General features: G+C 47.2%; 1 protein-coding gene across 1 annotated transcript; it reads left to right on the top strand.

The window, feature by feature from the left end:
• The first annotated feature begins 249 nt into the window (after window positions 1–249).
• LOC128726328 (GTP-binding protein Di-Ras1) lies at window positions 250–11,069 on the top strand. Its single transcript, XM_053820130.1, has 5 exons — window positions 250–420; window positions 505–782; window positions 10,371–10,531; window positions 10,741–10,906; window positions 10,988–11,069. The coding sequence occupies exons 1-5, from the start codon at window positions 250–252 to the stop codon at window positions 11,067–11,069; spliced, it is 858 nt and encodes a 285-aa protein (XP_053676105.1).
• The last annotated feature ends 1,427 nt before the right edge of the window (window positions 11,070–12,496 follow it).

Here is a 12,496-nt window from a genome sequence, read left to right as displayed (position 1 = left end):
CGGAGTAGCAGCGGCAGGCTCAATCCCAGCGAGCCGTGTTTGGCCGTGGAAGCGTGAAGAACCTCGTTGCAGCGTCTGCCGCGACAGGAACACGAAGGAAAACGTGCAACACTGGAGCTCGAAGGCTTGTTCGGCGTCTCTTGCCACTCGGAAATAAGCCACTTCTAGGAGAATCCGACAACGCACCCGATTCCCATCCATCCACGCCATCGCGTTCGAGGTACGGAGCGCGCGCGGCGAACGGGTTAAATGAAAATGTCAGACTTCGAACGAATAAGGCTCGTGATTTTGGGCGGGGCCGGCGTCGGTAAGAGTTGCATCATAAAGCGGTTCCTGTTTAAAACGTACTCCGACAAGTACCGGCCAACGGTGGAAGACCTGTACAACCGGGAGTATGACCTCGGTTCGGTAACACTCAAGGTAAGTTGCCGTGTGCGGCTTGTGCTGCGACTGCGAACGCAAAACTCGGTTTCTTCACAATCGAACGGAACTTCTCGTTCGCAGGTTGACATCCTTGATACGTCCGGTGAGATGCAGTTTCCGGCCATGAGACGGCTCTCGATTGCGACGGCCCATGCGTTCCTGCTGGTGTACGCGACCACGTCCGAGGCGAGCTTGGGCTGTATCAAGCAGTGCTTCGAGGAGATCCGCGAGCAGCGGGCCGACTTCCAGGACATTCCCATGGTGATCGTCGGCAACAAGTACGACCTGACGGCGTCACATCGCGAGGTGCGCATCGAGGACGTCTCCGAGTGGGTGTTCTGTGAGCTGCCAAAGCTGAAGTAAGTGAAACAGATTGGCACGTTAGTGGCACGAGGCGGGCACCCGCGGTGTTCCTAATGCTGCTTTCCTCTAGACACAGTGCCTAGTCGCCTTGACGCTCGTTGGAACGAGTCTGTTTAATTGCCATCGCAACGGTTGTCATGGTGGCGTTGATCGTAAAGTTAATGAAAGTAAACCGTCAACGTGCCATAAGTTTTCCCTCCCTAGAACCGATCGATGCTTGTCGACAATGATAACGGACGACTTGTAAGGAATATACTGTACGGCCTACAAAATTTCACACATACCAATGTCGTGTGTCGCTAGAATGGCATTTCAAACTCAAAAATGTATGGTAATTTCGTTGCGATAGCATTAACATGAAACTATTTGCTCATTGCTAGCAATTTGAAGTAGTTATGAGATTTTTTTCGGTTCATATATTCATACGTACTATGTACTTTTTACTATTGCCATGAGGAATCAAAAATGGTTTCCTGTTTCGTAAATGCAGCTCCTGTGGATGGATGTATTCAATCGACACATCCTTCTTTGTCAGAAACAGTTTACGTTGTAATACCATACGCCATCCATGCAGCAAACGTTAAATATCAAACTATTCTATACGTGTCAAACGTCCAACGTTCTGTTTAATGCAGAATTTACTCGCATTTGTGCTAGCGCTTTCAGTGTTTCGATGCAAACAAGAAATGCCCCTCTACAGAAAACAACGAAACAACTGAATCCAGAGATTAACATTAATTGCAACGGATGCAAACAAATGCCACCGCAAAACTGTTGCCACCTTGCCGGTGCGAACATACCATAGGATGGAAAGGTGTGTTGTACTCTGTCCAACGATCGCACAATGCAATCGGTCTGACGCGGTGCAGCAAATTGTCTCTCAGCGCGAGGCTGAAGTATCAATTTTAAATTAATTTGTTCTCGCACAACAAATATGCCCCCAACCAGGCTGCTGCGGTGCACCCGCGGAATATTATTAGTATTACAGCCGCGGAAACACTGTACGGGAGCATTGTTGTCAGAAGATTGGATTTGTCGGTGGAATGACACATTCGCCCTGTGTGCGCGACCGTTGCTGGCATTTTCAGGTATTTCCGCTCACCATCACCATGGCAACTGTGGTGTCGAGATTACGAGCGAGTTTTCGGGAAAGCGAAAATTCAATTCCGACCCTAATATTTGCTGTCGCGTGGCAACAAAAGTAAGGTGAAAGGATGATGCACCGCTGGCTGCACCAGGAGCCAGCATCGTGGCGCACGGCTAACGGGAACGTTGCATAATTCCTTGCACTATGAATAATCAGAACCGCTGAAAGTGTTCCAATAAAGCGCCCGTTTGTCGCTGCAAACGATTGACAGAAATTATTCAGTTCGCAAAACCATTTCCTGGCCAGGCGCCCGTCCAGGCGTATCCAGATCCGCCAGCACCAGAGACCGACAACTAGAGCACCACAGAGGCGTCGGAATTAAAGCGCCCGGTGCCGGTACGGGGATCGTGGCTGCTCTGTGAAAGATAAATAGAAGACCCGGAACTTCCACACCCTTCCGGGCTTTTCAAACTGAAATGAACTGATTCTAATGGGTTTCTCGCACGTTAGCCTGGCACGTTCGGGTTGATTCGGAAACACATGCTCGCGTTCCCATAAGCATTAATGTTGCTGCAATTCCCTGCACATAATCCCGGGACGGTGCTTTGGCTGGGGCGAAATGTCGAAGATTGCCAAATTGATTGCACAATTGAACGTGTCTGTATTGTATTGATTGCATTTTTTGTACACATTTCAATAGAGTGCGCGAATATTTCAAATGTTTAAGTGGTGGAATTCTTTCATTGCAAAAATAAACGGACTGATGATGGTCCAGCAAAATGAAGCCGGTTGGAGAAATGTTGCTCGTGGGTAAGCATATTTCTGACAATACAAGATCCGCATAGTTTGTGATCTCAAAGTACTTATCTACAAGTTTGCTTTTGTTGCTTTGTGAATAATTTGGAACATATTCGTTTCATAAAACTGCTTAAAATATATCCTTAGCTTCATGTCGAAGTCTCTTTTGTCAAAGTTTTTGGTTTCCCAAACTTAGGATCTCCAATGGGTTTCGTCTCATTTAGTGCTAGTTAGAGTTAACATTTATTGTCAACCATATCGCTCATGAGCCCCTTTCGTGTAGTGAAGCAATTCCAAAGTCGTTTTGCGATTGAGAGAATCTCAAAATTGCGCCCCATAACGTCGAGTCAATTGTGATCTCAAACACCGCATGATTATTACACTCGATTGAGGTGTCAGGTCTTCGATAGAGTCTTCTTCTCACTTGATCGATCATCTCAATGTCACAGCCAGAGAAACGTCGAATCGGTGCGAATGTTGCCGCGTGCCGGATCATAACTCACCGGCAACGCACGGAGGTCACGATTCGAAAACTGATACGTAACATGACAAATGTGCACGGCTACACGTCCTTCTGACATGGGCCATTTATTACGATAGTGCTCAACCGTTCCATGCCATGGTTTTACGAAGATATGTGCCTAATAGTCGCGAGACGGTTCCGACAAGTCACGGTGTTTCACTTGTCGAGCATCGAGCGAGGGGCAACTGTGAATGCGTCGTGCATGCGCCGACAAATATGTTGAGAGGGTAAAATTCCCCTCAAAAAGCTCAGCAACCCGGCACCATACCAACGGAAAATCATTGGGATTTTCAACAGATGACTTTGCCCTCGGTGCGACCTCGCGATCCACGGCACGATGGGTGCGCTTCCGTGCGTGCGAGTGTGTGTTTGATTGTTAAATAAATACATCCTCGAATCGCGCCTCCGGGAATGTTTGTCACAGAATCGAAGCGAACGAGCGCCCGGTAAAGCCAACCACTTGTCATGTTTGGGGGCGACATAGTAGGCTGTCAAGTGTATAGCGCTAGGACGAAGCGCGCGAAAAGTGACAGTGCCGGGCGGTAACGTGACTAAAGCCAATTGTGTAGGATAAATCTTAATTCAATCTTTTCGTGTGCCGTACTCTTTAAGGGCTCCGTTGTCTGCGAGCGTACGTGCGTTGGTTTATTTATGTGGGTTTGGGAGTGTTTTTTTTTTAGTTCATTCGTATTGGTGCAGGTTTTATGCTAAAGCACAAAGCCACATCTGCAAATTGGTGGGAGGACTTGAAGAGATAGCAGAAACCCATTTTGGATTGTTTCGAAATGGCTCGAGGATAAGTTCACTTACAATAATTACCGATCATAAGCTCAATTACAGCAGCAACGCTTAACGCGCAAAATGGCACACAGCCGGGGAGAAATAGTGGCATTTGTATATAGGTAAAAGCATTATGGTCGCTGTGTGCAGGGATGCAAATAGTGGGGAGGGCTACTTTTTGCCCCGACACAAAACTTTCATTTTGCAATGCCATTATAATCCCAGCGCAACTGGTAAGCGGATGGATATGGTGGCGGTGATAGAGGAATAAAGTTTTGCTTTCCGTAATGAGGCAGACACTGCTGAATAGGGGGTATTGTATTTTAAACAGCACACACAAACAAACAAACCGCCCATAAACATGCTGGTGGAGGATAATTAAACCGTAATCAAAAGAATTACACAACCACATGATCGCGATAGCGCTTATTACCATGCACTGCCATCTGAAGCGATAGAATGGGTGATGCGGCACTGGCAGCATTGATGGGATAATTTTTTAAGCCAATGAAGATAATTTTTCTACGCTTCGTCGGCCGTGCCAACACTTTTGTTGGCCGGTGTAAATCTGTATCAGGATAACTGATTCGGTGTATGTGCTCCGTTCTACGTGGAATTCGTTTTCATCCGAAAAGTGGATAACCATCCAAACATGAACTAGTGAAAGAAACATTATCAGATGTTTCACAATTTCAGAACTTCAGAAGAACAAAGACGCCCGCTATCTAGAGCAAATTTGTATCTTTTGTCTCTCAGATTGGGCTTCGAACAGGACGTTTTCCCGAACGAGTTTGGCGAGAAGCAAAGCGAAACAATCAGCTCAAGCGCAGGTATTGCAGGTTATTCTGTTGCCAACGACCCAGAAAACGCTACTACAGTAGATGCAGAATGTGCTCCCAAAGCAGTGAGCAACTTATCATGGGAGCTGATAACGCGCATATCGGCTTTGATGGCGAGTTGGCGTGAACACTCACCCCCCTGTCGATCATTACGTCGGAACGCGTGTGTGTGTGTGTGTGTTTGCAATGGGTAAAACTTCAATCAATAGTACATGCCCTCGGAACAGGACTGCGCAAAAGTTTCACCACTTTCTCAGGAGAATGTCACAAACTGATGCTCGCAGGTTCATCAGTGACCCTTGGCGCCCTCACACGGATGTAAAAGCACACGACGGGAAAAAAGCGAACCCTTGTGTGTGGAAGAAAAACAGAAGCCCATAGCGCCATCGTTGGGATGAGCGTGGCAAACGTCGACAAGACAAGGCCCCTTCCGGTTGTAATCGGTGCCATAACGGGTTTCAATTGTTCCGCCGTGTGCGAACGGTGTCCTGGTGTGAGTGGGTGGGTCCTCGATGCACACCGACCGAGAAGGCGGAAGGCACACTGTAATGGTCTAATCGCGTCCCTTTTATTGTGCAATCGTTGGTGTGTGTGAGTGTGTGTTTTTTTTACTTTTATTCCCGACGATGGAGCTCCTGCGTGCAGGGACAGAAGAACATGCAGAACATGCTGTGGCCGTGGGTTGCAACAATGAACACGAGGAAACGGTTGCATGCAAAACACAAAACCATCCGACATGATTTGCTGCACCGTGGCACGGGAGTTTTGAAAAACAAAAAAGGTCCACGAGCCACTTCGGGCGAAACCCGACGGAACTAATCGAATTTTAATTGCACACACACTCACTCCCAGGGACTTTCAGGGACAGCCGTACGCAGTCTCCGGTGCGGGATCCTGCTGTTGGGAAAATTGAAATCTACGGTTGCGGGAGTGCCACCCTCGCGTTAAGCACCGAATGACATGGTTACATCGCATTTGTTTCTTTCCTGTGGCAGCCCCCGTGAAATCTGGGGGTGATTGTGGGCTTCCCCGGCCAAACTTTCCCAGCGAAAAACCGCACAGGGGTGTGTGCTAGCACACGATAAGCGGACACACCGCAGTCGTTGGCGGTGGACCAGGTAATTAACTTCGGTGTTCGCTGAACGACGGTGCTGTTGGGTTTGGAAGATGGGTGAAGAACGCTTCAGCCGGATCTGGCGATGAGCTGCGCGGATAACAAGCGGATCTTAAACTTTTTCGGAGTGAGCGTGTGCTTCGATGGTGCTTCCTTCCCTTGGAGCCTTCGCGTGATTTGGCCCGATGAAGCGCGAACGGGAGTATAAATTCATAACGCTTCTCGGAATCTCGTGCATCTCGTCCTGGGGGAGGGAAAAAAAGCATACGGGTTATGTCGAAATACAGCGCAAAACAGCTCCAAGTACGCGTATGATCCTAGCTAGTAGGATGCTGTAGGCTTGCGTGTACTACCATCGCAATATGCTGCTTCGCACATGCATGAAACACGGCTTGGGGAGCTTCGCGATGAGATGAGTTGCGTTTGGTAGGGTTGCTTTATCCGTTCTCTTCTTCCCGAACGTGTGTTCTCGAAGTCCTGGAGTGAGCCTCACGATTCCCGGGGGCCCGCAGCATAACGCAGCATTAATTACAATTTTTCTCCAACGATGATAATACGCTTCTCCGAAGTGAAGCCGCTCCGTTGCTGCGGTACGGTCGCACTTTTCCAACAGACCCGCTCGACAGGATCCGCTCACAAAGCGGTTATTACAGGGCTGATCAAACATCGTACCGTCGTGCCTGCCCCCACCATGGACCAGGGCGGTTCAATTTGAATTGATTATTTTAATCAGCATTTTAAGGAGCGGTCTCGGATGCTGCGTTGCTTGCGTAATCGGTTGCGCAGGCGACCGTGTGCCCTGCGGCTACACGAAACCAATCGAAGCCGGTGCTCTACAGCTCGGTCCTTCGGGAGGAGCCAAATTGGCAAGTTTCACCACATTGCTCTATTTCACCAAATTTGCCATGCCCGCGGGACCTCAGATGCCAGGGAACACTGATACGGGGGCTGGGCTGGGAGACTTTAATCCCACCCACGCGAAGGTTGCAGAAGGTAGGTGAAAATTGGAAATTGTTCCCACCATATTGGCCCCACAGCACACAGCGGAACGTCGTGCTCCTAATGACGGACCAAAACACGGAGAAAAGGTCAACCGTTTGATTGTGTGATTGAGGTTGTCGAAAACAGGACGCGCCCAACGCGTCCTGCTGAGTCGAACTAATTGAATACGCAGCGAAGGTGGTGGAAAACGCACACCCACCACCCCGGGAAAGCGTCTTATCACGGATCGTTCGAGTGGGAAAAGGTGTGCGATGGGTGGAAGTGATACACAACATTCCGTGCATTGATTTCGTTTCCAAAACAGTGCCTTCGCATTTGATGTATTCTTCTGTGTTGTCTCTTTTTTTTTGTTACGCCTTATACAGCCGATTGCGTGGCACATCATACAATCGTTTTCAAAGCGAATGAATTTGGCACAGCACCAGTAGCAGTTTCACACTCTACTACTGGAGTTAAATGGCGTGGACATAAGCGAATGCTTTGATCTATTTTGAGCCACGTGGCGAGAGCTTATGGATAGGGCTTCGGTACGTAAGATAGCGAAGCAGATATTCCCATCAAGGGGATTGTTTTTTTTGTAGCAAAATATTTGCACTATAATGTGCTTAAAAAGTATGACGCATAATATATGAAACGAAGATATGCGACTGACACGTCATGCACATGGCCACGCAATGAGATGATACCGATAGAGGCAACTAGCGGGAAGAAAAATATATATGTATAGATATCCGACATATCATGCTTCTCCACACTGATTCTGTCACCGCAAGCTATCGGAACAGAAGCAGCGACAACATCTAACAGCCTCTGTTTGTCCTGCTGTGGCTCATGACGGGACAAAATCAGAACGTTCGTCTAATGCTGGTGAAGTTCGAAAGAAAATGATACAACACGCGTCGACGGACCAGCACAAAGGATGGAATGGACAAAAAAGGGTAGACGTACGGAACTGTAAAAAGCCGATTCTAGAGTCAACAACGGGTCGGAGATCTAGTGCGACATAAATCTCTCTCCCGGTATTAGACCGGTTTCGGGTCCACTTGAGCAGCAAATCGCATGAAGTGGGGGTGACAAACATACACATACATGGTGCCGGTACGTACGGGATTGATACGCCAAAGGTTGTCCCGTCGAAGCGTCCATCTTTAGGGCTTTTCATTCCAGGAGGCAATTCGTACCACTCGATTCGCCTCTGGTTCAACGTAACACAGCAAAGACGAACAATTACTCGCCGCTGCTGCTTGTCGCTAATGATGGCGAAAAAAAGTTCAAGGGGAAAGTCGTTAAGAAGGAATTTTGGTGGATTTATGAAGCAACATAATATTGAAGTACATAAATAGCTTAAGTCATTCGTTTAACATCTAAGTATCACATTTTAGCCATTGCCTGTTACGTAGAGTTAGTCATAAATGGAATGAGACCCGACGTGATATTGAAATTGATTTCAGATTGCTTGAGCTTCACTATTTTTTATTATCTTTGCAGTGTATGCATAAAAGCCAATCCAAACGTAAGAGGACTGTGAAAATAAATCAAAGCCCGATTCCAAGAAAAAAATCTGCTTCTAAAAATATACTCTACGCAATACGTAGTAATATGCTCTACGGGTTGAAAAAGACTCTACGATACACCTATACGTTGTTCAAAACATCAGCATCCTGCGTATACTCTCGTTACCCATTTTAAAATTATACTTCATTATTCCTGAGAGTAAAAAAAACATACACCAGGCTGTTCCGGCAAAAAAGCAAACGGAGAAAGAAAATTCTGCTAGGAGTGTGCCTTTTCTTCGTCCTTGTTTTTTTTTCAAAACCGCAAATTGAAGCACAACGACCAAGCCTTAGTGAACGTAAAGAGTTCTCGCTGAATGCGTCTGCCGTTACCGTTAGACTGCTTCTGCAGCATCGTGACATTACGTATTCCCTTTGAAGAAGTTGAAACCATCGTCCGTATAAAATAACAAGCAACGAGTGAGCCTTCTAATTATCGCGCAAATAAAATTGAGCCTAACTCGTGCGAGGTTTTTCAAGCTTTACGGCGGGTTTTTGAGCTCATCTAAGCAAGCGACGACCAAAAGCTGACCATTCACAACTGCCGTGGCTCTGTCGATTGCTCCAAAGGGCCATTTTCCGATGACGCCCGTTTCCTGGATTAGTGTTTTTAATTTTCCCCCAATGTGATTAGCGTAACTCGACGCTGCCATTTAATCGTGACGAGGTGCTGTGAATCCACCGCTTCGAATGGGTACATACCCTGATTAGTGCCTCACTTTGCTGGAAGCATGGCTGCGCCTCTTTACCAAACATGAAGGTATGAATTAATCAAAAGATCCGCGGTCTTGCGGCCCGCGCGCTCAATCGTCTTGGAGTAGGGGTATAAAAAAGAACCGGTACGGAAACGGAAATACGAACATTTGGACCAGCCAAAAAAGCACCCATTACATCGTCTTTATGAAAAAGGGCTTCAGGTTTTATGAGCGCCAACGCCTACTACGTTGCTGGGAAGCCCCTGCGTTGGCCAGCTGGGTAGAAGAATGGGATAAATTTGAAATTAATTTCATCACGGCACGGTTTCCAGTTGAGTGTTCTTGTCCCGAGCGAGCTTAGGCGTTTTGTGCCCTTCCGCAGTGCTGCAGAAGTGTTACTCGGTGTCCTCATCAGTGCCTGGTGGCCTTCCGGTGGTCATTCGTGATGAGGAGAAGGATAATAAAAATCGATCGTTCCTGTGTGTCTTTTTCCCCCCAGTGGCTGGAAACACCTAAACGCCGTACGAGATTCACCTGGTAAGGCTGGTCCAAAGCCGATAGAACTTTATGACCCAAACCATCTGCCCTGGAATGGAGCCTGTGTTCAACGCTCTGCAGTGGTACGAAAAAAGCCACGCGATTAAGCTGGCTAGCGTTTATTTCCGCTGTGTGTGTGTGTTTGGATTTTTTTGTCGTGTTTTCCGTTTTTCCGATTCGCTTACGGCTCATTTGGTATAAAGCAATTTTGTGATCAAATGTTTGACCAGGCCTCTTCTGCATGGCGCGCAAGGACTAGCAGCGGAAATGAGGTCGACAAGGGGACGAACACGCGGCAAACGATAGGAAAATTGGCGGCAAATTGTTGCAGGCGCGAAGAGGAAAAAGTCATAAAAAGCGGCATAACGGGTTTAAGCACGAGAATTAAGCGCTTAGCGGTAACCGCTCCCGATCCCAATCGATCGGTTCGAGGATTTCCATTTTCCAAAAACGTCACATCGAGCGGGTCCGCGGCATTACCGCCGGTAGAATTTGTTACCGTCGCTTAATTGCTTTCGACAGGATTTGCACGTGAAGCGTACGCGCACCAAAGGCCCGATATGTAATTCTGTGTGTTTTCCCTCTATTTCTCTCTCTCTCTCTCTCTCTCTGTGTGTTTTTCCGCTTCATCCTATTTTATCATGGCGACCGTGAAGAGTGAAGGTGCTCGAGTGTTCGGCAAAGGACGATTACAATATCATGGAGATATTTCGAACGTTTGTCACACTGTCCCGAATTCTACCAGCGAATGGGAGCGCCGAGTCCGGCTCTGGGTTGAAACGTCGTTCATCCGCCTACGTCAGCGCCAGCAGTAAAGGTAAGAACGTGTAGTGCGATAAAAGAGGCGCCGTCATAAGTGGATGTTACGGAGCATCGTTCTCAACCGGAGTCTGCTCATTACTATGCCAACGAGAAGATCTAATTAACCGAGGCTCTACTGAAGATGAATTTGCAGCACACGCAAGGCATTATATTCTACGGGTTTTTTTCTCTTTGCTTTTGTGTCATTTTCCTTTGCACGTGCAGCAAAATCGAGAATCGGAAGTCCGTCCATTGGAGGTTGTGAAAAGTCCAAAGACCCGTCGTACCTAGTGGCAGCCACATCGGAGGGTACGAGTGGCGGCTGCAGCAGTGGTGCCAGTGGTGTTGCCAACGCAACTGCGGCAGATCTGAAGGCGAAACCACGATCAAGGTAGGCCATGTAGTATACAGCATCAGCCTTGGCTATCACTAAACGTACTCTGGCACCGTTTTTACTCTGGCACCGTTTCAGATCGCTCATACGAAGATCATCCCGCAAGACCAAGCAACAGATTCAGAATGCGTCGGGAGCTGAAGACTGCAATATCCAATAAGAGCGAATGCTCCAGTGTGTATGTGTGTGTGTGTGTGTCCTTGCAACTTCAAGGATTGCTTTCTCTGCTCCATTGCGCGTTCCCCTGGGGTTGGGGGACGACCATTTGAGAGAAATTGGCTGTTAAACTCCTTGACGAATAGAAAAGCTCATCGGTGAACGTTACGAACGTCGTGTTTCTTAATGGCACACTTACACATTTGCACGTCGGTTTTCTTGTTACATATTGTTGTTGTAGCGACTAGAAACCACCCCATGACAGGGCAGGTCGAACTGGACGAAAAGAACCAGAGCGGAATGGCAGGATGGCAGGAAGCCACAGGTATAAACGTAGCGCATAAAGAGGGCCCCTTTCTGCGAACGATTGTGATCCCCAGCGGCACAAATGGAGGAGATCGAATAAAATTATATTAATTGAACTAACCGCGACCGGGGGCATGTACACGCGCCACGCTGCATTGGCAGTGTGTATGCGTGTGCTGTAAGTGTGCCCCGACCATGTGAAGGCCCCAACTGTCGTAGCTGATACTTGCAGGGAACAGTAGTACAGTAGCCAGCCATTGTAGTAGCGTTTTTGGACGATTATTGACCCTATGGTACAAGGGAGCTAAGTGACAAGTTTTCAGTTTTATTTTAAGTTTTTATGAGCAAATATGACGCCTCGTCTTTACCAGGCAGCGGTTGCTGTGTGCGATTAGGAACCGAGGTGACTATGCCAAATGAAGATCGATGCTATTACCATCCAGCACAAGGACTCGAGAGCACAAGAGTTGAAATCTTGAAATTGGTCTTGTTATCAAGTGACAACAAGAAGCCTTTAATGCGATTCGAGTAGACTAACCGACATGTCGGTACTTCACCTGACCGGTGTCGGTGGATGCGTGGATGCAATTGGCGCAGATTGTAAAAAGCAATAATTTTTGAGTAGATATGAACTCCGAACGATAGGCTCGAAGCAAGCGTATAGAAATTGACACATTGTCAAGAAACCGTACGATAATGCGAGATTGAAATGAATACTATTTTTCCCCACTCAGTACCGGTAACAATTTCGACCATAACAGTTATTGCCTCGAAGAACTAAAAAAGGGCATGACACGATTTAACACAGTACCGTAGGAGAGGGATTTGAGAGAAAGCTGATCGTAACAAATTTAGCAAATGGAAAACCCAGCAACCTTCAGACCGGAACTCAACCGATCCAGCAATCTACATTATTAAACATGCAAAACAAACACATTTCATTCACGTATGTACGTGTATGTTTAATATAACAAACAAATTTATCTACATTTATAACGTAACACATGGAGGGACACTGTTAAGTAGTTGGTTTATTCTACCCTATAATAGCTATCGAAACAAGGCAAACAAATATGTATAACGTATCGCTCAACCTTAAAAAAAACATGCGGCTATATTCACCGC

Source organism: Anopheles nili, chromosome 3 (assembly GCF_943737925.1).
Source record: "Anopheles nili chromosome 3, idAnoNiliSN_F5_01, whole genome shotgun sequence".
NCBI lineage: Eukaryota > Metazoa > Arthropoda > Insecta > Diptera > Culicidae > Anopheles > Anopheles nili.
The sequence above is the reverse complement of the archived record's forward strand: the minus strand, read 5'-3'. Positions and strand labels throughout refer to the sequence as shown.

Bases quoted from the DNA above. Each gene is read 5' to 3' on its own strand.
- LOC128726328 (XM_053820130.1), top strand. From the start codon at position 250: ATGAAAATGTCAGACTTCGAACGAATAAGGCTCGTGATTTTGGGCGGG. The intron at 783-10,370 runs GTAAGTGAAACA...GCGACCGTGAAG, and splicing joins TGTGAGCTGCCAAAGCTGAA to AGTGAAGGTGCTCGAGTGTT. The intron at 10,532-10,740 runs GTAAGAACGTGT...TTGCACGTGCAG, and splicing joins CGTCAGCGCCAGCAGTAAAG to CAAAATCGAGAATCGGAAGT.